The following is a 25,355-nucleotide window of genomic DNA, read 5'->3' as shown; positions in this document are numbered from 1 at the left end:
TATATATATATATATATATATATATATATATATATATATATATATATATATATATATATATATATATATATATATTTTGCTCAAATTAATCACATAATCATTACACTATCATTTCTTTATTTTATTTAAGAGTTAAATTAATGTTTTGAGTACAAAAGACGGAAACTGAGTAGCAAGGTCACTCTGATCCGTCATTGTGGAAAGGATGGAAGGAAGTTGATATTAAAAGTCAGTGCCTAGAACAAAAAGACTCCAAGTTGAAACCTTGTTCATTCTAAATCAGCCTGCCAAAACATTTATGTTGATAAATATATGTTGAATTTTGGTCATTTGTGGGGTTTACAATAAGTGTTACTGTCATAAAAACAAATCCCATTTGATTTTTTTTGAGTATACATATATCAATTACCTGTAGTTTCAGAAAGACTACAAGCTGATGTCCTTATTGTTGGTTGTTTTTTTCCAAAAGCCTCCTCTTGAGCTCGGAATTCTGCTTTTGCAGCATTTTATTCTGAAAGGGGCAACAGTGAAAACACAGATTGGTAATGATATTATTGAGATGTATTGTGACACTGTACTATAGCCTATCAAGGGGTGTCAAACTTGGTTCGCGGGCCGCATTAACGTCAACTCGGTTTCATGTGGGCCGGACCATTTTAGATATAATATTTAGATTTTTTTTTAAATGGATTAAAAGAACTGGATTAAAGACCCTAAATATTCCGTTTTGTATAGTTCTAAAACAATTTATTTTAGCTTTTTTAAATATATTTTTAGATTTTACAAAATTATTTTTGAACTAAAAACAAAAAAATGATCAAATATTCTGTTTTTTTATACATCAAAAATTATTTTTGAACTAAAAACAGAAAAAATGATCAAATATTCAGGTTTTTTTAGATCTAAAACAATGTTTATTTTAGCTTTTTTTAAATATATTTTTAAATTTTACAAAAAATTTTTTTGAACTAAAAATACAGAAAAAAATATTTAAAAATTAGAATTATTGATTTAAAAGGGGGGAAATCATGAAATATAATATACATCTATAATCTTCATTTTAATTTGATCGAAAAACAGAAAGTCAGCACTCATATACTTTCTCGGGCCACAAAAAGTTTATGCGGCAGACCAGATTTGGCCCCCGGGCCGCCACTTTGACACCTGTGGCCTACATGGTAACAAAACGTAGGACAGGCGTTTGCCTACCTTGTGTCTGAGGGCTTCAACTATCAGGTCTCGACTTCCTCTGGTGCTATCTTCCTTTTTGGTAGCTCGGAAAACATCGCCTATTGTGGAGACTAGTACATGTGCCTTGAAAACAGCATTAGAAAGTGAGGTCCATCCTCCAATAGGCTCATGTGTGTAAGTAAACTCACTCACCAAAGTCTCGGTCTTGAAGAGGTAGCAGTGGTACACGTCCACAGCAGGGTGCTTGGCCACGAACCCAAACACTTTGGGTGACGAGGGCATGACAGCACAGAAGGATATTGTGGGTAAAGGGCAGGTGTACAGCAGAAACTGACAGGATGAGAAACTTATGTCACATGCTGGGATGCTTTGAGTTCTATATTGTTTTTTTTTTTTGGGGTGGTTGCTCACCTTGGTTTTGTTTTCCAAAATGTCAATCCCACTTAGTGAAACAAAGAGATGGACTTTGCTCTTCTTGGCAGCCTTTTCCTCGGCATGTTGGTCAGGAGACTGCATGCGAATGAATGTGGAGAGCCTTGTAATCACGACAATATTTTTCTCACGTTCACTATATAATGGGATTCATTTTCTGTAAGCAGGCGAGGGAGAATTAATTACCAGACAATTGCAGGGACCGAGAGGGCAGACAGTAATTCATGAAATTTAGGGAGAAATTAGAGTTTTCGACCAAATTGCCATGCATGTTTTTGGGATGTGGGAGGAAATGTGACCGGACATTTGGTCGCTAATCTTTTGGTCGCCGGTCTTTTGGTCCGTTTTGGTCACCTGTCTTTTGGTCACTGGTCAAATGTACTTAGATATTAGACAGTACTTAGATATTAAACAGTACTTAGATATTAAACAGTACTTGGATATTAAACAGTACTTTGATGTTGAACAGTACTTTGATATTAAACAGTACTTTGACATTAAACAGCACTTTGATATTAAACTGTACTTAGACATTAAACAGTACTTAGATATTAAAGTCCTTAGATATTAAACGCTCTCTCTTAGATATTAAACACTCTCTTAGATATTAAACTCTGTCACCATTTGACCGGCGACCAAAAGACTGGTGGCCAAAAGACCAGCGACTAAACGTCCGAGGACCGGGAGGAAAACAGGGGAGAACAAGAACGTCAGAAGAAGCCACCAGAAATTGAGCCCCCAATCTGGCAACTGTGAGACGGATGGATGTTCTACATATTCGTTCACAGTGTTACACTATAAATGCACACCTGTTATTTTAAAAACATTTGTACCATTTTTGTAGGCTATTCACCTGAAATTATTCAAATGGTTTGCACCACTGACACATAAACACAAATCAACAGCATGTCTTACATGGATACGTAATGAATTTCTTTTGCTTTTTCAGATGTACCTTACAACAAGCAACACATTAAGACTTTAGTTGATTTTTTAAAAACTTTATACCTTAAGGCTCTGAGCTGCTTCTTCCAGGATATTTAGTCCTTTGGGACTCACCACCTCTACTCGCCCCATAAACTACATTAAACCAGATAGAAAAATTTCAATTATTAGACTGACTTTTTATATGACATTTAACTAAACAATACATTGATTAGTCACAATTAAATAATCATCTACACATACCTTTACTGTAAAGGAAATCTCATTGTCTTCTTCTGTGTCACTCATCTTTCTGTGTTTCAGGTTTAGCTTTTAACAAATACACAAAAAAACTCAATTAATGAAGGAAAAAGAACCATAACATATTTTTACCTTTTAGAAGTACAATAGAGAATATGTATGGGACTTCCTATTGTAGATAGGTGTAAAGTCCATTGTAGTTAATGAATAATATCAATCATACTTACCATTTCCTTGTATGTATGAAAACGAGTAGTATACACACACAAAACAAAAACTATATGCCCCATCTTTATTATTCTTACAGTAAGAGCCACTTAGTGTTTCTCATTAATACATATTGTATATTTAACAGTGACATAATGAGCTATAACCAGAAAAAAGGCAACATGAGGAATTCAGACCTGAAAATAAAATACAGACCCCTTAAATTCACATGATAAAACTTTGGATTGGTGAAAGTATTGGTAGGATTTGTATTTAATTGTATTCTTTGTTTAAAATGACTTGCTGAACTCTGGCAAATACATATTTAGTTCTGAAGTACAGTTTTCGCTTTGGTTATACCAGCGAAAAAATTAAGAAAGCCAGAAATGACAGTGATTTTGTTTGTTTTAGGCTCGGAATGTGAGTGACTCCTTTATAAATGTATGTGATAGTTGAAAATATACATTGATGTTCCATTTGCTAATGATGGTTAAAAAAAATTACTTAATGGAGCCAACAAAAGCATGGTGGAAAACAATAGGTACCAACTAGATGTGTTTTCTTCTTTCTGTGAAGGAATCTGGTGTTGCAACAAAAAGTTCAATTTCAGCATCTATTAATTCCATTTTTTCTTCTTCTAGGAGTCATTGACAGACATGGCCTCCATGGTGTTGTTGAGTTTCTGATCTCCTGCTGGTTTATTCTTCTGTTTCTTTGCCTTTTTTGAGATCTCCTGGTCAATGGGTGCTGGTTTAACAAACTTGATCATCTCAGTCAGGCCTGGATGGGTAAACAGTGGAGACAAGTGGAAAAAACTGGTATTACAAACTGAGAGCATAAGAAAGCAAGGGTGTCAGACTTGATTTTACGTGGGCCGGAACATTTTAGATATAATATTTTGATTTTTTTTGTTTTCATCAATGAATTAAAAGCCCAGAATGTTCAATTTTTTATATATCTAAAACAATGTCTATTTTGGCTTTTTTTATATATATATTTTTAGATTTTACAAAATGATTTTTTTTAACTAACAACACAGAAAAAATGGATTTCAAAATTACAGTTATTGATTTAAAAGGGGGATAATCAGGAAATTTTATATACATCAATACTCTTCATTTTAATTTGATCCCAAAAGAGAAAGTTGGCACTCATAATTTACTTTCCCGGGCCACACAAAATGATGCGGCGGGCCAGATTTGGCCCCCGGGCCGCCACTTTCACATTGATATAAAAGATTTTGGCTATTCTCTTCCTGTTAGGTGCACTCACTATTTTGTAAAAGAGCCAATAAATTGAATTTGCTCCCTCCCAACATCATGTAATTTCAAATAATGTGAATCAAAATGGATGGTCATATAGCATTTCTCATAATAATGCGGAAAAAAACCCTCTAGGCTGGTTAGTTTGCATACCTGGAGGCATGAATTCTCTGAGCTTCTCTGGAATTATGATGCCCTCTTCTGTTTGGCAATTCTCCAAGATGGCACACATCACACGTGTGGTGGCACACATGGTAGCATTAAGCATGTGAACAAACTCTGCCTAGAAACAGAGAAAGAGAGGAATTGTCTTAAGTAAACATCCACAGAAAAGGCTGCCCCTATTTATCCGTTCAAAAATAAGGATTACAATGTGACACTGCAGGAATATTGTCATACTTAACTGCCATGAACCCTGATATTGATATTTTTTTCTGGTTAAGAATAGTTACACAAAATTAGAAACAGTAGAAGTAAAAAACAAATAAATAAAAAAGGTTGCTGCCAATTAGTCTTAGATGTCTTAAACCTAATTCCACACGCCAAGCAACAATAACAAAAAATGTCTAAGTTGTTGATTTCTCACCTTGTCCATCATCTTCTTGGTTTGCCCATAGCGGATACGCAAGCGTCTAGCTTGGTAGTCTGTGCAGTTGGAGCAAGAGACCAGCTCTCTGAATGCACCAGAGCCTGGGAACCAGGCCTCCAAATCCAGTTTCTTACTGGCAGCATGATTGAGTGCACCTGATGGTGAACAGGAGGTGGTTAACATGAATTCAAATGGATATCCTTAAGATCATAATTATTGTTGTTATCATTAGGATTTCATAATACTGTTTAAATTCAAGATTATGTTACATTATCCTTTTTTGAAGTTGTATTGTTGTACAGGTATAGTTGCTCATAATGTCCATTTTAGATATAAGATTTAGATTTTTTTTTAATAAATGGATTAAAAGAACTGAATTAAAAAGCCCGGTATATTCAGTTTTTTATAGATCTAAAACAATGTTAATTTAAGCTTTTATTTAATATATTTTTTTGATTTACCAAATAATTTTTGAACGAAAAATACAGAAAAAAATGATTTAAAAAATTACAATTATTGATTTAAATAGGCGGAAAAAACAGTAAATTTAATATGCATCTATATTCTTCATTTTAATTTGATCCTAAAACAGAAAGTCAGCACTCATGATTGACTTTCCCGGGCCACACAAAATGATGCGACGGGCCAGATTTGGCCCCCGAGCCGGCACTTTGACACCAATGGTATAATCCATTAACTGTTGAAACAGAACATGTTCTGTTCTGACAATAAAAAAAATCAGATGTGGAAAGAGGTTAGACATACCAGACACGATATTGACGATGCGATAAGGAATGCCAAGAGACTGGTAAAACTCTTCTGCGGTCCCAATCATTTCGTCGAACATTTCCCAAGATTTGCCATCGTGTGGCGATGCATAGACAAACTGCTCAATCTTAGTAGAAGAAAACATTTGATATCTCCTTGCTATTTTTTACAAGGTCACAAAAGCTTTGGTTCAACAGGACCAACCTTTTCAAACTGGTGCACCCTGAAGATGCCCCGTGTGTCTCGGCCATGAGAGCCCACTTCTTGTCTGAAGCAGGTGGAGAAACCACCAAAGCGTTTGGGCAAATCCTCGGGCTTGAGCCACTCTTCCCTCAGAAAAGCTGCGATGGGCTGCTCAGAAGTGGCGATTAGGTACTTCTCGTCAACAGAGTTGTCGTCTGCTCGCTCGCTGCTCTTACCGATGACCTAGGTAGAAGATTGTAGGATATGAATGAATAAAACTAAATTAAAAATTAACATTTATGCATTGATCGCACACAAACAAAATGATTACAGTATCTAGCTGAGTTAGCTACGTTCTCTTTAAGGTTAATTTTGAACAATAAAAGTTAGAATACATAAAGTTTGGGTACACGGACGTTTGATTGACAGACAGTTCTCTCTCTCTCTCATGATTAGAATTTTGAGAGCAAGTGAATTCGGAGACCAAACGTCCGTTCGACCAAACGTCCGTTTGACGAAACGTCCAGGGACCAAACGTCCGTCAACGAAACGTTCGGTCACGTAAAGTTTGAGGTGAGTTTTTTTTTCCCCTTTTGATTTGTTTTTACACTGTAACCAATACATAGCACACCATTGACAAAACCCACTCATTCTGTCTGTGTCCCAAGGGCTTGTTAATAGAAGACCGCACCAAGTTACAAGACACGCAAGTGAACTTAGCAGCAGATTCTGGGCCCCTATCAATCCCAGTTTTTTTTTAATTAAGAAAAAACAAAGGGAGTGGATAGGATTATTAAAATTGAAGCCATTTTTAGATTGAGTGCTGCTGCTTTCCTGACCCCCACTGTCAGTTTCGGAAACTAGTTAACGTTCACAACTAATTACAGCTGGCACGAAATTGTCTTTATACTACATTGAGGCGTACACCAAGTAAAACAAAATACAGGGTAAAAAGAACTGTAAAAACCGTTAACATTTTGCAGGTATAGGGTTTATATTTCACCTTATAGAGCTCATCATCAAATTGGCTGAGTTGTGCGACTTCTTGCATGACTTCTTTTCTCATGAAAAAAGGTGTGTACAACATAGTGTAGTTCTTGCTGTATAGGATCCTCATAGCATAATTGATTAGAGCCTGTTCCAGGAACACCAATGGACCCTTAACAGATTAGGAGAGAAAAATGGTGAGGAAAGAAGGAATAACTTTGAGCATTTAATTGCAATGGTAGTTAGTTTACTTTCAAAAAGTAGCCTCGACTGCCAGCCACAACGGCTCCCTTCTCCCCTTCAAAGCCGTCAATCATGACCACCAGGTCAACATGAGAATACTTCTTCTGGACACTGCAGTCACCCCATGTACGTTCCACCTTGTTATCGGCATCCTGCAAAAAAAGGCCACTTTAAGAAGTCAACAACTGGAAAAAAAAAGTTTTTTCCAATTTATAGTGTATTTACCCACTTACCGAATATTCATGACTATAAGGCGCACTCAAGTCTTAAATTTGCTCCAAAATAGACAGGCAGTGTCAGGCTAGTTACGCTAGCTACTATTTGCGAATGGATTGTGGCCGTCTGGACGAACGTATAAAAAAACTCAGCGTTTTCGATGACTCATTTGGACAATTGTTCAATTTGGACACAGAAAATGAGGACTTTGATGGATTTGTGGGTGATGATGACGTGAGTACATTGTAAAATGGCTAAATAAAGTATAACCAAACTCAGTTTTTCTTCCGTTGCCTTTTTAAAAACGTGTTTTTAGCGTGTGGGTGTAGCGTGTATGTTTTTTTAACGGTGTACAGAATTCCTGAAATAGCACTCGTTACTGACACTGCGGCTTAAAATGCGATGCGCCGTATAGTCGTGAAAATAAAGTAGTTTAAAATGTTATCTTCAGGGCACTTTTTACCTTTGCGCAAAAACTAGTAAGACCGCAATTATTGTATACAGTCATTGAAGCACCCGGTCTTTACTTTGAAGTACTTCGACACGGCTCCAAGCGAATTCTATTGCTGTAATCAATCAAGTCTACTAACGACTGTAATACACGTCTGGAAAATTTAAACGCACGTGTGTTTGACAAATATGCCCGCGGTGTAACTTTTCACCAACACCCACCTCGTCATTGCTGATGGGAACAGACGGGTGGAGAATGTTGCCAATCTCCCTCTGGTATGAGAAGCGTTCTGCCTCCAGCTTCAACCGCTCACTATCAGTTTTCACCATGGCCTCATCCACCAGTACACGCACTTTCTTGATCTGTGTCACTGTTAGGGCCTATGCAGAGAGAGGAAGAATAAAGCAAAAGAAGATGAAAAGCAGTGAATTAAACTTCTAAATGTATCTGAAAATGTACAGTATAATTGTCCAGATTTTGACATAAGAGGGAGAATTACATTGCTAAACTTTTGCACACTAAGTTTTGACCTTATGCTTCATTGTTATCTCATTTTGCTCAACAAATGATGAGAAATTCACTCACATCCAATGTTCCCTCTAAGCCAGGGGTGTCAAACTCCCTTTGGTCTGCGGGCCGAATACAGCTTAATTTGAGATCAAGCGGGCCGGACCAGTAAACTCATTGCAAAATTACATAGAACTAACAATAAGCCCACTTTTTTCCTTTGTATTAGTCACTAATACTAATAATTAGTGCAAAGAATGAGTAAATTATCAAAATGTTTATTAACAGAATTTTCCTTTTACATTATGAACAGAATATTATGAACAAGAGAATAACATAAGAACATAAACAATTATCAATTCATGTTGTCTGCACGTACTAAAACACGGCGCCCCTAGCGGATAATACAAGAACTACACATTTTAAAGAAAATTCATATTTTTTTTATACAATGCAGCTTTCTTCCCCGGGCCGTACCAAACCACCAGATGGGCCGGATCCGGCCTGCGGGCCGTATGTTTTGACACCCTAAGCTGAGTCTAAGCTGAGCACATTTGTGCTCTACTCTCGTCTTCTTTGCGCAGCAGCAATCATATGGCGCGCAGTAAATAAAATCCAAACTATTTTTTTTACCCTTTTCCCCATGATGGCGCCATTTACGCGGCAGCCAGTGGCAGTAGCTCTGTCCACTCTTATGTTTTTCATGTTTTACAGCATGTTTTACATAAAAAATTAGAGGGAACATTGACATGCACCTGCTTATAGCAGGCGTGAAACTGGTATGCCCATAGCGAGCAATGATGATGTCGCTCACACTGGTTCTCAACTTGGAACAAGTGTAAACACACACTAACTACAACATACCGATAGTACGTCTGCTGTAAGGGTTTCCAGATTCTGCGCAGCTTCGGGAATAGACTCATCCTCCCCGATCGGTTCCTTCCTCTTTAACAAAAACAGCAAATTATTAGTTTATGAACAAAAATCTATCTTAATAACAATTAAACCTTTTTTAATAGGCCCAGCCCACACCTTCATTTTCTCTCCAATACTCTTGCTGCACAGGTTCTTTGCTTTGTTGAGGTTGTCTGCACTGAAGCGACCTGTTTGAAAGGTGGAAAATTGTGAGTGATGCATGAAGAAAATACATACGCAGGAATCATGACACTTTGTTGAAGGATTGTCACAATTTATTATCATTTAGAGAAGAATGGACAAACAATGAATTGGACTAATATCGCTTGTTTGCAGTGTGGGTCGCAGTGACACGTTTGGAAAAGCTTGTCAAACTACTCCCAAAGATTGCATCAGACTGCATGGTTTTAGCCGGCGAAGCTAAAGCAACGCCACTCTTCAACAAAGCCATGCGTTTAATTAAAAAAAAAACTACAGATTGTATTAATGCGATTTTGGATATTACATGTCATATATTTACATAGGTGACCCGTGCGTTTGCCTGTTTTTTTTTAGGTGATCGAAGCTAAAATTAGCATCACATCGAGATAGCATACGCAACTTGAGAGGTTATATTAAATATTTTTGGAAAAACTTAGAATTGCAAACAACTTCAAATACATATTCCGCAGTGGATTAAAACGTAGAAAATTTTTATTGTCAGATGAATTAATTTTTGCGGCTGTCGTTGCAGCCTGTCGTAAAACACTGCAGTTTTCGGGCGGAAAACAAAATAAAAATTGATTTAACAACATTTATTTACAGTTTCCAATTGCGATGTGACACCGAACAGTGATCAGCTCTTAATTTAATCCTCATGTACTTTTTTTAAACGAATAGTATGGGAAATACTGCAATTATACTGAAATCTTTAAAGGACTAGTCACACCGGTGCTGCTGACATTAGCATTAGATCATAGCATTAGCTTTAGCAACTGAGCGAGAAGAAGGGATATTGCACGCCTTACACTTTCTCCATTCTGTATCCGCAGCAACCAACTTGTCAACGAGTGTGACATCTTTAAATCGCTTCCTTTGAATCTCACGAATGAGATCTGGATCGCCACCTTTGTCGGTTCGAAAGAGGTCCAAATCGAGCACCATCTTTGCACGCTGTCTGAGAAAATCGGAATGGGCTCCCGGGCACCCCTAGTTGCCAGATTGCGGTACTCAAGCGCGTCAAATGAACGATCTCACGTTCAAGTAGCATTCAATAGCTCTTACTGGTTTATGCCCCCATTCTGGCAACACGCATTATCACGAAATAAACTGACTATTCATTCATATAACATTCTTTCAGATATTAAAGGACTAGAAATAGAGTAAATGACATGGGATTCCCCAGCATCTTGCTCTAGGATGCTTGGACAAGGTCATGGATGCTTGGACGTTCATGGACGTCCAAAAATTGGACGTCCATGAACGTCCAAAAATAGGACAACCATGAGCATCCAAAAATTGGACGACTATGAAAATCAAAAAATTGGAGGTCTGTGAGCATCAAAAAATTGGACATCTATGAGCGTCCAAAAATTGGACGTCCTAAACATTTGGACGTCTATGAGCTTCCAAAAAAATTTGACGACCAAAAAAATTTCCGTCCAAAAAAATTGACGTCTAAAAAAATTGGACGTATATGAGTTTCTAAAGAACCACTGATCCACCAGGCCGCCAATTCATAGATATTAATCATTCGATTTTATTATTACTAAATCATTTATGTGTAGTAGACATGTATCTGCTTATGACCTAACCCTAACCCCTAACCCTAACCCTAACCCTAACCCTAACCCTAACCCTAACCCTAACCCTAACCCCCTAACCCTAACCCTAACCCTAACCCTAACCCTAACCCTAACCCTAACCCTAACCCTAACCCTAACCCTAACCCAAACCCTAACCCTAACCCTAACCCCAACCCCAACCCTAGCCCTATAGCCCTAGCCCTAGCCATAGCCATAGCCCTAACCCTAACCCCTAACCCCTAACCCCTAACCCCTAACCCCTAACCCCTAAACCCTAACCCTAACCCTAACCCTAACCCTAACCCTAACCCCTAACCCTAACCCTAAACCTAACCGTAACCCTAACCCTAACCATTTTGTACTTAAACACACCCTAACCCTAACCATTTTGTATTTCAACACACCCTAACCCTAACCATTTTGTATTTAAATACACCCTAACCCGAACCATTTTGTATTTAAACACAACCTAACCCTAACCCGTAACCCTAACCATTTTGTACTTAAACACACCCTAAGCCGAACCATTTTGTGTTTAAACACAACCTAACCCTAACCCTTAACCCTAACCATTTTGAATTTAAACACAACCTAACCCTAACCCTAACCATTTTGTATTTAAACAGACCCTAACCATTTTGTATTTAAACACAACCTAACCCCTAACCCTAACCATTTTGTATTTAAACCCACCCCACCCCTATCCTTAACCCTAACCATTTTGTATTTAAACGCAACCTAACCCTAACCCCTAACCCGAACCATTTTGTATTTAAACACAACCTAACCCTAGCCCTTAACCCTAACCATTTTGTATTTAATCACACCCTAACCCTAACCATTTTGAATTTAAACACACTCTAACCATTTTTTTTAAACACACCCTAACCATTTTGTATTTAAACACAACCTAACCCCTAACCCTAACCATTTTGTAATTAAACACACCCTAACCCTAACCTTAACCTTAACCTTAACCTTAACCCTAACCCTAACCCTAACCCTAATCGTAATCCTAAACCTAGCCCTAACCCAGCGCAGTAAAGACACCCTAACGGTAAGGGAGACAATGAAAACAGACGGGATAGGGGCTCTCGAGAACATGCAATATGCAATATTTTAATATAATAAATATTTTCCATCTTAAGACACGGATAACTTATTCATAAAAGTCAGTAATCACAGTATTTGAACACTTCAAAAATAAATATAAATAGTACAACTCTTGTTTTTGTGTCTGTTAGCTTATTTGCACATACCTACTATTCATAGTGTTGTTTTCTTTATTCATTTGTACTGCTATGGGCAGAAGTCGTATGTTGATTATGTGGCAAATCCTTGTCTCACTCCACTTATAAGTTTGTAGCTGTCATTAACTTATGTGAGGAGCAGAGACCTTTGAGGCAATTGAGAGATTTCAAACACGTCCCAGAAAAAAAAAGGCCAGAATTGTTATACAGTGTTCCCTCGCTACTTCGCGCTTCAGCTATCGCGGACTCAGAGCTTTGCGGATTTTTTTCAGGAAATAAAAATAAAGATATTAAATTAAAATGATAAATTACATCATTTTACAAGAGGTGGAAACAAAATATTCAATAAGAATTAGTAATTGCATCAAAAAAAGGCCAAAGAAATGGTCAATAACATGGTGAGAGTTCAGAAATGGCATTGATGACGTCATGGCTGTTTACAGGCGCATCTTCACCGCCCAAAAAAAACAATGTTCACAACTCCCAATAACGATGTTTCTTACATGCAAAAAAATTGCAGAAGATCCTCCATCCGGACTACTATGATGTTTTTGCTTGGTGCTGCTTTTGTGCACGTGTTACACGTTTCTTTAAGCATTTTTGAAGGGCCACGCCTACTTCGCGGAAACGCAGCTATTGCGGAGAATCCCGGTCCCCATTAACCGCGATAACCGAGGGAACACTGTATATTTTTCCCCACTCAGAGCCCTCCTTTATAAAAAATACACCAACAAATAAAGTAATTTTATGGCTTGTTTGTGTATATTGTGTCTGTACAAATTCTTCATCTGTGCTACATGTTTAGAAGCCTTTTGTAACTGTAATAAATAAGAAAATTAATGCCACTGATAGATAATCCACAATAGATTGTATGATCTTATCAGAAAGAGAAGAAAATATGAAACAAATATTGTTTCTCCTGTCATTCAGAAGCATTTAAAATTCTGTCATTGTTTTTCTCCTCACTTCCAAATCTCTCTGTGTTATCATTCATTGCCTTTGCCGATTCATTAATGGCTTCTTGCAAAGCCTGTCCGGCAGGTGACCGAATAAAATCTTCTTCTGAGATGTTCTTGATCTTTACATAACGTCCTGGTGCATGAATTCTGACTTGGTGAAGCTGTGAGAAAAGTTTCGGCAAATCGGCTGTCAACTTATAACGGAAAACCAGCCCTAATTCTGTAGGGATATCGGTATCTTCAGAATAGTTGAAAATGGCAGCCATATACTTGGATAGGTCATTTCCGTCAGACTTGGCTCGACCCACTTCTGCTCCGATGAGGCCGACTATCCCCTCGGAACCAAAGATGCTCTCTTCTGAAGGCTCGCTTTTGCGGCAGAGACCCCGGGAACAAATGACCAAGACAAAATCGCTCTCCCGGATCTGACGGCAAAACCAGGCCACGTGTCCCTCCTCGGCCAGTCCCAGAGAATCCCAAAGATCCAGAGTCACCTAGAGTGGAAGGGGTGACAGTTAGGATGGTTTGTTGAGAGTACTTCCCGGGACGTTTCATATTATTTATCATGTTTTTTTGTTACTTGAATAATATGACCTGTGCTAAAGGTAAGCTTCTTTAAATCAGGACTAAAAATGCTATCGTTAATTTGAGTGTAACTGCCCTATTTTTCAAGGTGCTCAGACGTTTGGTCGCCGGTCTTTTGGTCGCCAGTCTTTTGGTCGCCGGTCTTTTGGTCGCCGTTCTTTTGGTCGCCGGTCTTTTGGTCGCCGGTCTTTTGGTCGCCGGTCTTTTGGTCGCCGGTCTTTTGGTCGCCGGTCTTTTGGTAGCCGGTCTTTTGGTCGCCGGTCTTTTGGTCGCCGGTCTTTTGGTCGCCGGTCTTTTGGTCGCCGGTCTTTTGGTCGCCGGTCTTTTGGTCGCCGGTCTTTTGGTCGCCAGTCTTTTGGTCCCTTTTGGTCGCCGGTCAAATGGTGACAGAGAGTTTACTGTTGAAACCAGCTCTTAAAATTATATTCATGAGAGAGAGTTTAATATCTAAGTACTGTTTAATATCGAAGTACTGTTTAATATCGAAGTACTGTTGAAACCAGCTTTCAAAATTATATTCACGAGAGAGAGTTTAATATCTAAATATCTATTGTTATCAACAGTACTTAGATATTAAACAGTACTTAGACATTAAACTCTCTCTCATGAACCAACAGTAGATATTTAGATATTACACCCTCTCATGAATATAATTTTGAGAGCTGGTTTCAACAGTACTTAGATATTAATTAGTACTTAGATATTTAACAGTCCTTAGATATTAAACATTACTTAGATATTAAACAGTACTTAGATATTTAACAGTCCTTAGATATTATACAGTACTTAGATATTAAACAGTACTTAGATATTAAACAGTACTTAGATCTTAAACTCTCTCATAAATATAATTTTGAGAGCTGGTTTCAACAATAAACTCTAATTGTAATTGTTTAAAAATTGGTCTTTTGAGAGTTGAGCCTAATTTAATTTCCTCATTCTACTGTTTATTCAATGCAATCACACAATATTGCCCAACCTGGAAACAACATGTAAAATCTGTACTAACAATAGATGTTCTTTGGTAGTTTTAGTGGTATGTTATGAAACGACTATTTATATAATGGAAAGTTTTGTGTACGCTGCGGAAAGATCAAAAGATTTTCAACAGTAGTATTCTGGTTATGTAGGCCTGCTTAACTGGTTGGTGCGGCAACATAGTTACAAATTTGACCCCAGTCCAGGTCTTACGTATCTTTCAAATTTCACCAATCATTGGCCTACATTTCTGACCCACCTGAGTGGCCATCTGTTGTTGAACAAAGGCGCCAAGCTTCATGACCGCATTGACGTGAGCTGGGCCATCATTGCTGCTATAACAAATTAGAAGACGTGGAGGGTTCTTCCGGTTTTCAGGCGGTATCATCACTTCCTCCTGGGCTTTCCCTTCTTCCAGGCTACTGGTTAAATCTGAGGATGAGGGAAAACACTGCGTTTACACCCTGTGGCGTGCTGCCAGGGCCTTCAAGGCCTTCTCTGCTGGCCTATGAAATATCTGAAGCATATATTATATTTTGCCCATCAATACTTATTAAATAATTCCAAATTGTCTGTTAGCTTCCTTTCATTGCTTTTTTCACCCTGGTTGCACACCTTCCAGATGTGTTTTTTTTTTATATTGAAGCATTTAACCAATCACATTTCAACCATTATTTGTTGCCAGGATCAGATATCTGCCTCAAGGCCTTCACAATCAGTTCTGCAGGCTCTACTGCATTAAACAAGTGTCGATAAGACTGTTGCTTTAACCAATCAGATTTTGAGTTGGCAACACCACAATGCCTTCTCGCAGGCGTAGGGATACGTTATTGCCTTTTCGCAGGCATGGGGATACGTCATCGCTTTCACTATGATTGGCTAGTGATAAAGTGGACTAGCCAAAGCTAACAAACTGTATCTGGAGCAAGCTACACAAGCAAATATATTGTTGTGTTGATTGAAAGTCATTTTCAAGACGGACTATGCCAGAAATACGACAGGACAGCATTAGCTTCGATTGTATTATAAAAAGAGAGGAAGATGGATATTGTGTACAGTTAAGATGGATTTTTGGGGAGTAAAATATGGCTATATTACTAAATAATATTTCAATTGTGGGCCAAGTTCTGATATCTGAAAAGCTCCAGTGTTTGTTTTTAAGCTTCAGTGTTTGTATTTAATCACTAAATGCTGCGAGGAAGTGGATTTTACCCCATTTTAGTGCCATTTTTGCCGTTTCGCGTATGGACGTAAATGGACCTATTGACGTTCATCGCTGTCTTTTTCCTGGGGAAATTATACTCTGGGCCCGGTTCTGATGTCTAAAAAGCTTGAGTACCGTATTTTTACGACTATAAGGCGCACTTACAAGTTTTACATTTTCTCCAAAATAGACAGTGCGCCTTATAATCCAGTGCGCCTTATATATGGAAAAAACAGAAAAACAAAAACAAAAAACCACCACTGTCGGATATTAAAAAAACAAAAACGCCTGAACTGAAACAATACTGTTAAATATGCAGATGTCAAATAGCTCCTCCCCCACTGCAAGATTTTATACCAAAAAATCCAAAACATCAACAATGGCTGGCTCTAGAGGTGACTGTGTATTGAATGCTTCATACCTGGAAGTCAATAGCAATTACCGTATTTTCACGACTATAAGGCGCACTTAAAAGTCTTACATTTTCTCCAAAATAGACAGTGCGCCTTATAATCCAGTGTGCCTTATATATGGAAAAATGTCATTCATTGAGGGTGCGCCTTATAATGCGGTGCGCCTTATAGTCGTGAAAATACAGTATTTGTATTTAATCATTTAATTGTACCCGTTGAAGCCACTACGAGAAAATGCACAGACCGCCACTGGTTTACCCACTACACAAAACTCAATAACAAAATGAAAAATATGCACTTATGTTATTTCCAAGTGTTTGAACTGTTTTTGCACCTGACTGGAAGTACGGCTTCTTCATTTGTACGCAGGATGTCCTCTTTAAAACAACCCATAGCACAACAAAAATGGCCGCTGCAGCAAAACTCAAGGGAATTACCAGAGTCCAGGTGGGTGATTTGGAAACAGGTTCTGAAGGTGTGACAGTTATATTTTTAGACACACTGACATCCACATTTGAGTTTTAATACTTAGTTAATATATTGTTTTCATGTGTTGCCAACATTACTTAAGGTTATGGTCTTTGTTAATGAAGCACATTTAGAGTGCAAACCAATTTAGATCAAAGACATACCTTGACGGTCGACTTGAAAGGAGAATAATTTCCTCATGGCATCCATTTGGTTTGCAGCTATCTGTAACATGTCTTATTATTTGGTAATGAAGATAGACATTGTGCAAATAACATTCCAGAGAAGTTTTACCTCACATGTGTAATTGGCTCCTTCTGTCAGGTCTCTAAGCTCGAAGCTGTGGTGTGTTTGGTTTTTTGAATAATTCTAAAAGAAATAAGAAATGGAGTTAAGTGCGGTTAGTAATTCAATTGAAATGCTAAAATTACTGCATCCGATTAGGGAGGCAATTATATAATAACTGTTATAATGGACAAATTAACTGTATCAAAACATTGGAATATATTATAAGATTAAATCAAATTTTTGAAATAATATAGGAATTTACCATATGAAATTTACAATGTATTTGTGCAATATGTTTTATGTATTTTAATATACAAAATATACAAGAAGGAAACTAATTTAAAAAAAAAATAGATCTGAATGGACTGCACTGGTATATATATTACACCCACTCAAAAATAATTATATTATTATTAATTATAAGAACTTTTACACAGAAAAATGATATGCACTACAAAATCTGATGGAATCTAGTAATGCAATTAAAAAAGGTTGTTTTTTGTTACTTAACTGTGGCAAATATTAATATGCTATAATCAGACCTTAATGGAGCAGTACATTAAAATTGAAAAGTATTCCATTGGAAAAGGGAAAGCAATTGAGCTTTTTACTGGATTATTTTTTTTATAGATGGATTAATAGAACTGGTTCAAAAGCCTTGAATATTCAGTTTTTTTATAGATCTGAAAAAAGTTTTTATTAGATATTTTTTCTTATTAAGGGAAAATCTCTTTTAATCATTATGTTCCACATTAAATGGGAAAATATTTTTTATATATTTTTAGATTTTACAATATGATTTTTGAACTAAAAACACAGAAAATGGAGGAAAAATTTGATGCTAAAACTGAAAGTCGGCACTCATAATTTACTTTCTCAGGCCACACAAAAAGATGCAGCGGGCCAGATTTGGCCCCCGAGCCGCCACTTGGACACCTGTATGTTAGATGGTGCATGTGTACCTAATGAATTGGCTGTCAAATGTCTATTAAGCAAAATCACTTACAGGTTCTATTTCTGTGTACGTGGTCTTGCCATTTGTTCCACAAACGGAAAAATAACTTTTAATGTCCAAGTTAGGAGGTGCGAGGTTGAAGGTGATTGTCGTCACAGTTCCTCTCTGATGAACATCAACATGTTGTGGATACCAGTCTGCAACCCAAGTCAACATTTTCAAATAATAAGTAAAAAGAAATTATGAGTACAGCAATGTAAACCTGACATTGAACATAGTAACTGATGATGAGATGATGAAAATTCAATGTAAACTGTAAAGTGTCAGTGTGCTATGTAATGCTACGTCAAACAGACAAAATAAAGATGATATTTTGACTTACCTGCTTTGCAAAGATGTAAACCATTTTTTTCTGCACATGCTGCAAAATGACAAGAAGCATTACTAACTTGACTTCTCTGTGCAGTAGTTAACATTTAGCATAAATACAGATAAACATACGCTCCAACTGACCGTAAAAAATCGGTTTAAGCACTGTAACTATGTTAGAAGTATGATATTTCCCCATTAAGAGTTTCTTTAGTGTCATTGAAATACAGTGTTCCCTCGGTTATCGCGGTTAATGGGGACCGGGACCATCCGTGATAAGTGAATTTCTGCGAAGTAGGGATTCCCCTTCAAAAATGCTTAATTTGAATTTAATTCCAAAAAAAGGGTAGGTTTTTTTTTACATTTTTTTTAAACCCTGTATACAGTACACCATATAGAATACGGGTAGAGAGAGTGAAATTCATGTTATAACAAAAAAAAACTGTAAAATATGTTGTTTCAATGTAATATTTGTATTTATTTATTTATTTTTCCAAAAAAAAAATCTGTGAAGCTCTGAGTCCGCGGTAGCTGAACCGCGAAGTAGCGAGGGAACACTGTATAAGGACGATTTAATGAATAACCAAATTCCAAATTTTTGGTGTGTGCAATTGTACTTATGTGAGACTTACATCGTGTGGAGAAGATCTTGCCACGATAGAAGTTCTCCCACTTCTCAGGCACTGGCAAAGCCATAACTGTGAGGGAAAATTGAGATCCAAGGGGGAGGCCATGGATGGGGTCTGATTTGTATACCTGCAAGGAAAAAAACTGCAATGAGTTTATATGGGAAAAAAAATGATCATAGGTTAGCATTGTCGTTCCTGTCTTGATCAAAAGAGATTTCTCATTTGGTAATAAATGTATTATAAACTATGTTCCAGTATCACACCTGCCATAAGCAGGTGCATGTCAGTGTTCTCTCTAATTTTTCACGTAAAACATGCTGTAAAACACGTAAAAAAATAAGAGTGGACAGAGCTACTGCCAGTGGCTGCCAAGTAAACGGCGCCATAATGGGGAAAGGGGTAAAAAACAAGTTTGGATTTTATTTAATGTGCGCTATATGATTGCTGCTGCGCAGAGAAGACGAGAGTAGTGCGTAATTCCTTGCTTAGAAGGAACATTGATTACAAACATGCTTTTTATTTGTCAAAAATAAGTGAATAATTGAATGAGTGCTGTATTTTAATACTTTAAGTTACCGTATTTTCACGACTATAAGGCGCACTTAAAAGTCTTACATTTTCTCCAAAATAGACAGTGCGCCTTATAATCCAGTGCGCCTAATATATGGAAAAAACAGAAAATCAAAAACAAAATACCACCACTGTCGGATATTAAAAAAAACACAAACGCCTGAACGGAAACAATACTGTTAAATATGCAGATGCCATCTTAGTTTAGAACATCTTCCATCATATAGCTCCTCCCCCACTGCAAGATTTTATACAAAAAAAATCCAAAACATCAACAATGGCTGGCTCTAGAGGTGACTGTGAAGTGAATGCTTCATACCTGGAAGTCAATAGCAATTACCGTATTTTCACGACTATAAGGCGCACTTAGGTCTTAAATTTTCTTCAAAATAGACAGTGCGCCTTATAATACAGTGCGCCTTATATATGGAAAAAATGTCATTAATTGAGGGTGCGCCTTATAATGAGGTGCGCCTTATAGTCGTGAAAATACCGTATTTTCCATTAGAAGTGTACAGGCAACAAATAAACATTTCTTAAGAAGAACGCAAAAACATAATTTTCAATAAATGTGTCTAGTATAATTATTCTGGTGGTGTGGAGCATCTTTTGCTAGACACCAAAATGCCGAGGGGACAAAAAGAAGAAAAAAAATGTGTGCTTTGTTGACGTGACATGAGTGATAAATACCCTTTCAGCATGTGAAGCGTAGAGCGTGAGATTTTTTTGAAAAACAAATAGTTGACACGCAGCAACGGAACCTCCCAAAGGCTGCAGAATCACCTGAAAGCCACGTAAGAAGCTAATCCCTGCAGAAATGGAGAAAAGAATTTAAATAAAACTAGCATGGAAACAATGTTATTATACACAAGGAACTAGACTAAACATATTGACGAGTAAGTAATGTCTACAGAAATAAATAATTCAGTCATATATTTTCCCAACCACTTATCAAGGTTTACAGGAGGGAGGGGTGTTGTTGGATAGCCACCTGGGATTGAACCCGAGACCCCTGAACTGCGAGGCCGACAAATCAACCACTCATTTCACTGGGTCGGCGAGAGATGAATAATATTGTATTAAAATAATGAATATTAAAGCTAAATAGATAGGTTGGCCAACAATTTACGGTACTCATTGTTGGCTGGAATGGGCTCCAGCACCCCCTGTGACCCTTGTGAGGATAAGCGGTTCAGAAAATGAATGTATGAACGAATAAAGCTTAATACAGAAAGTACTCAATACCCGGTGTGTGTATTTATGTATTTATTTATATATATATATATATATATATATATATATATATATATATATATATATATATATATATATATATATATATATATATATATATATATATATATATATATATATATATATATATATATATATATATATATATATATATATATATATATATATATATATATATATATATATAGATAGATAGATAGATAGATAGATAGATAGATAGATAGATAGATAGATAGATAGATAGATAGATAGATAGATAGATATAGATAGATATATATATATATATATATATATATATATATATATATATATATATATATAGATAGATAGATAGATAGATAGATAGATAGATATAGATATATATATATATATATATATATATATATATATATATATATATATATATATATATATATATATATATATATATATATATATATATATATATATATATATATATATGTCTATATCTATATCTATATATATATATCTATATATATCTATATATATCTATATATATACATATATACATATATATATATATATATATATATATATATATATATATATATATATATATATATATATATATATATATATATATATATATATATATATATATATATATATATATATATATATATATATATATATATATATATATATATATATATATATATATATATATATATATATATATATATATATATATATATATATATATATATATATATATATATATATATATATATATATATATATATATATATATATATATATATATATATATATATATATATATATATATATATATATATATATATATATATATATATATATATATATATATATATATGGAAAATGAATTCATAATTTTTTCAATTTTAGGTCAACATACCATATAAGCTTGGACTCCAGGAGACCACTACTGAGTCAGAATTTGGGTCAGGATCAGGAAGAAAATCAATATTCACATCAGTAGGTGCTTGAACATAGTGCTGACAGATGCTCGGGTCCTCTTCACCTAAAAGTTTAAAACATGGCCAGGGGATACAACCTAAGAAGAGAAGGTAAAAAAAAAAAAACCACAAAACATAAGTAATAGTAATTGATCATAAAGATATAATAATTTCTTTTTTTCCTAAATGAAAAGGGCCTCTGCTATATGTGTAGAAGTGCCTATATAAAATTATACTGTACGGCAAGGGTGTCAGACTCGGGTTGGTTCGCGGGCCGCTTTAACGTCAACTTGATTGACCATTTTAGATACAATATTTAGTTTTTTTTTATAAATGGATTAAAAAAAACTGGATTAAAATTCCCTGAATATTCAGTTTTTTAAAGATCTAAAACAATGTTTATTTTAGCTTTTTTTAAATATATTTTTAGATTTTACAAAAAAAAATTTGAACTAAAAACACAGAAAAACATGATTAAAAAATTGCAACATTGAATATTCAGTTTTTTTATAGATCTAAAACAATGTTTATTTGAGCTTAGTATCTTAGTAAGGGGAAATCTCTTTTAATCATTATGTTCCATATTATAGTGGAAAACAGTAAGTATTTTTATATATTTTTAGATTTTACAAAAGGATTTTTGAACTAGAAACAGAAAAAATTGATTAAAAAATACAATTATTGATTTATAAGGGGTAAAATCAGGACATTTAATATCCATCTATACTCTTCAATTTAATTTGATCCTAAAACAGAAAGTCGGCACTCATCATTTACTTTCCTGGGCCACACAAAATGATGCGGCGGGCCAGATTTGGCCCCCGGGCCAAATGTGTAGGCCATTTCAGCCTTTCAACTAGTCTCTCAAGTAATGTGGAATATAATAGAAATATGTTCAATTTACACTTATGGCCAGCAAATCTAAACTTTTCTTTTGAATTGTCCAATTTTCACTGGACTTTAAATGTCTTATAAAGTACTTAATTAGATAATTCCTTTACTGTATATAATGTTAATACTTCCAAATTAAAATAAAGCATTTCAATTCATATATATCAAATTAGTGTCAATAGAAGATGGAGATACAAGTCAAACAATTGCAGAAATGTGCACAAAAATAACTTCACTTACCTCCAAATAGTTTTGGGGACTTGAGGCCGAGATTGGTATTAATGTCATCAATGCTCACTCTGCAGTAATCACACTCTGGTCCTCCCTGGATTTGACACACAATCATAAACAATAATTAATACAACAATGATCTGTTAAGAGTTTTCCACGCAATTCTCACTTTTTCATATTGTTTCTAAGCCGCCACATGATAATTTCAAGCAATGCAAGTACATTGGCTGTCATTTAAGCCCGTCATGGAACAGTTAATTACCCTATTAAATGTGTTAAAACAGGGGTGTCAAACATACGGCCCGCGGGCCGGATCCGGCCCGTCTGGTGGTTTGGTATGGCCCGGGGAAGAAAACTGCATTGTATAAAAAAAATATGAATTTTCTTTAAAATGTTTAGTTCTTGTATTATCCGCTGGGGCGCGCAGTGTTTTAGTATGTGCAGACAACATGAAAGCAACACTGCGGCGGAACTAGGACCACCTCGACCTGGTAAAAGGTTGTTCATAATATATTGTTCATAATGTAAAAGGAAAAGTCTGTTAATAAACATTTTGATAATTTACTCATTCTTTGCACTAATTATTTGTATTAGGGACGAATAAAAAAAGGAAAAAAGTGGGCTTATTGTTAGTTCTATGTCATTTTGCAATGAGTTTACTGGTCCGGCCCACTTGATCTCAAATTAAGCTGTATTCGGCTCGCAGACCAAAGGGAGTTTGACACCCCTGTGTTAATGCCTCCAAAACTGGCAAATAAGACAAGTTCCTGTTCAATAACACTATTCTTGTTTGCATATCTCACGAAAAAAAACTGGAATGTCAAGTACTGCGATGTTTTTGAAGGTTTTAAAGATAAAAGTATTAGAGTTGTATACTGCATGTTCAGCGATTGTTCAATTTTACAACCAGTTGGATAGCGAATTCATTCAAACTAAAAAACAGCATGGAACAAAGAGTTGTAATACATCAATGGATACAATGAATAAAAGCATGAGTTTCTTACCTGACGAATACATGCCAGACTGCAATCTTTAGGCAAGATGGCCATTGTTAAAGTTTGTAGAGTTTGGACACAATGACAAGGTAACAGCACTTGGCAGAGGAGGAATACTTTTTCCCACATTTTAAGCGAACAACATTCAGACTATAAGGGGTTCACCCGGAGTGAGCGAATGTTTTGAGTGAGAAAGGACACGAACGGGAATAGCAACTTGGTGGGCGTGGTGTTTTAAGCATGAGGTGTGGAAACGTGCTTGGTGTAATTGGAAGGGCGTGTTAAAATGGAGATATAGGATCGAGATCAAGGGTGTCAGACTCGGGTGGGTTTGTGGGCGGCGTTAACGTAAACTTGATTTCAGGTGGGCCGGACCATTTTAGATATAATATTTAGATATTTTTTTAATAAATGGATTCAAAGAACTGGATTAAAAGCCCTGAATATTCAGTTTTATTATGGATCTAAAACAATGTTTATTTTAGCTTTTTTTATATATATTTTTTTTGATTTTACAAAATTATTTTTGAACTAAAAACAGAAAAAAATGATTAAAAAGTTGCAATTACTGATTAAAAAGGGGGAAAATCAGGAAATATGTAATATTTAGATTTTATTTTTTTCTATAAATGGTTAAAAGAACTGGATTAAAAACCCTGAATATTCAGTTTTTTATAGATCTAAAACTATGTTTATTTTAGCTTTTTTTTATATATTTTTTAGATTTGACTAAATTATTTTTGAACTAAAAACACAGAAAAATGAATTAAAATATGCAATTACTGATTTAAAAGGGGGAACATCAGGAAATATATAATATTTAGATTTTATTTTTTTCTATAAATGGTTAAAAGAACTGGATTAAAAACCCTGAATATTCTGTTTTTTATAGATCTAAAACAATGTTCATTTTAGCTTTTTTTAATATATTTTTTTAGATTTTACAAAATTATTTTTGAACTAAAATCAGAAAAAAATTGATTCAAAAATTGCAATTATTGATTTAAAAGGGAGAACATCAGGAAATATATAATATTTAGATTTTTTTTTCTATAAATGGATTAAAAGAACTGGATTAAAATCCCTGAATATTCATTTTTTTGTATAGATTTAAAACAATGTTTATTTTAGCTTTTTTAAAATATTTTTTTAGATTTTACAATTTTTTTTAAACTAAAAACACAGAAAAAAAATGGCAGTTATTGATTTAAAAGCGGGAAAATCGGGGAATTTAACATAAATCTATACTCTTCATTTTAATTTTATCCTTAAACAGAGAGTCGGTACTCATAATTTACTTTCCCGGGCCACACAAAATGATGCGGCGGGCCAGATCTGGCCCCCGGGCCGCCACTTTGACACATGTGCTCTAGATTATGAGCCATTATAGTCAATAAAGACCAGTAACACGTGTTGTTACAGGTTCAGTTTAATCAG

General features: G+C 35.5%; 3 protein-coding genes across 6 annotated transcripts in view; all 3 read right to left on the bottom strand.

Annotated features, from left to right (window-relative positions):
• Positions 1-3,001, bottom strand: part of LOC144202130 (PTB domain-containing engulfment adapter protein 1) — a 4,920-nt gene extending 1,919 nt beyond the window's left edge. Inside the window, exons 1-8 of one of the 4 annotated variants that reach the window (XM_077725144.1) lie at positions 2,941-3,001; positions 2,812-2,877; positions 2,632-2,703; positions 1,603-1,701; positions 1,384-1,521; positions 1,210-1,314; positions 410-511; positions 101-284 (exon numbers count right to left, since the gene is read on the bottom strand). In XM_077725144.1, coding sequence (XP_077581270.1) covers positions 443-511; positions 1,210-1,314; positions 1,384-1,521; positions 1,603-1,701; positions 2,632-2,703; positions 2,812-2,856 — 528 coding nt within the window. In that variant the 5' untranslated portion in view covers positions 2,857-2,877; positions 2,941-3,001 and the 3' untranslated portion in view covers positions 101-284; positions 410-442. Of the gene's footprint in view, positions 1-100; positions 285-409; positions 512-1,209; positions 1,315-1,383; positions 1,522-1,602; positions 1,702-2,631; positions 2,704-2,811 lie in introns of those variants that run through there. The other 3 variants (XM_077725124.1, XM_077725135.1, XM_077725149.1) reach the window with 3 other exon arrangements.
• Positions 3,002-3,086: 85 nt separating this feature from the next.
• Positions 3,087-10,346, bottom strand: sars1 (seryl-tRNA synthetase 1). Its single transcript, XM_077731085.1, has 11 exons — positions 10,144-10,346; positions 9,254-9,324; positions 9,086-9,166; positions 7,936-8,094; positions 7,056-7,199; positions 6,821-6,976; positions 5,839-6,060; positions 5,632-5,761; positions 4,864-5,021; positions 4,431-4,560; positions 3,087-3,795 (listed from the first exon to the last, which is right to left on the bottom strand). Exons 1-11 carry the CDS (start codon positions 10,277-10,279, stop codon positions 3,653-3,655), a joined length of 1,530 nt encoding a protein of 509 aa, XP_077587211.1. The 5' UTR covers positions 10,280-10,346; the 3' UTR covers positions 3,087-3,652.
• Positions 10,347-13,092: 2,746 nt separating this feature from the next.
• On the bottom strand, positions 13,093-24,079 carry LOC144203267 (interleukin-17 receptor D). The gene is made up of 12 exons (XM_077726654.1): positions 23,928-24,079; positions 22,933-23,017; positions 21,741-21,899; positions 20,279-20,397; positions 19,022-19,145; positions 18,403-18,441; positions 18,072-18,217; positions 17,072-17,146; positions 16,942-17,002; positions 16,644-16,778; positions 14,952-15,124; positions 13,093-13,623 (listed from the first exon to the last, which is right to left on the bottom strand). The coding sequence occupies exons 1-12, from the start codon at positions 24,045-24,047 to the stop codon at positions 13,093-13,095; spliced, it is 1,767 nt and encodes a 588-aa protein (XP_077582780.1). The 5' UTR covers positions 24,048-24,079.
• Between the last annotated feature and the right edge of the window lie 1,276 nt (positions 24,080-25,355).

Source organism: Stigmatopora nigra, chromosome 1 (genome assembly GCF_051989575.1).
Source record: "Stigmatopora nigra isolate UIUO_SnigA chromosome 1, RoL_Snig_1.1, whole genome shotgun sequence".
NCBI classification, from domain to species: Eukaryota; Metazoa; Chordata; class Actinopteri; order Syngnathiformes; family Syngnathidae; genus Stigmatopora; species Stigmatopora nigra.
The sequence above is the reverse complement of the archived record's forward strand: the minus strand, read 5'-3'. Positions and strand labels throughout refer to the sequence as shown.

What these genes read in the sequence shown, in the direction of transcription:
- sars1 (XM_077731085.1), bottom strand. Translation starts at nt 10,279, where the DNA reads ATGGTGCTCGATTTGGACCTCTTTCGAACCGACAAAGGTGGCGATCCA. An exon ending in TTGATGATGAGCTCTATAAG is followed by an intron (nt 6,061 to 6,820) that starts GTGAAATATAAA and finishes TCTTCTACCTAG; the next exon opens with GTCATCGGTAAGAGCAGCGA. An exon ending in CCAAGAAGATGATGGACAAG is followed by an intron (nt 4,561 to 4,863) that starts GTGAGAAATCAA and finishes CTCTGTTTCTAG; the next exon opens with GCAGAGTTTGTTCACATGCT.
- LOC144203267 (XM_077726654.1), bottom strand. Translation starts at nt 24,047, where the DNA reads ATGTGGGAAAAAGTATTCCTCCTCTGCCAAGTGCTGTTACCTTGTCAT. An exon ending in ACGCTTCACATGCTGAAAGG is followed by an intron (nt 19,146 to 20,278) that starts GTATTTATCACT and finishes TTTTCCTTGCAG; the next exon opens with GTATACAAATCAGACCCCAT. An exon ending in AACAACAGATGGCCACTCAG is followed by an intron (nt 13,624 to 14,951) that starts GTGGGTCAGAAA and finishes CTTCCACTCTAG; the next exon opens with GTGACTCTGGATCTTTGGGA.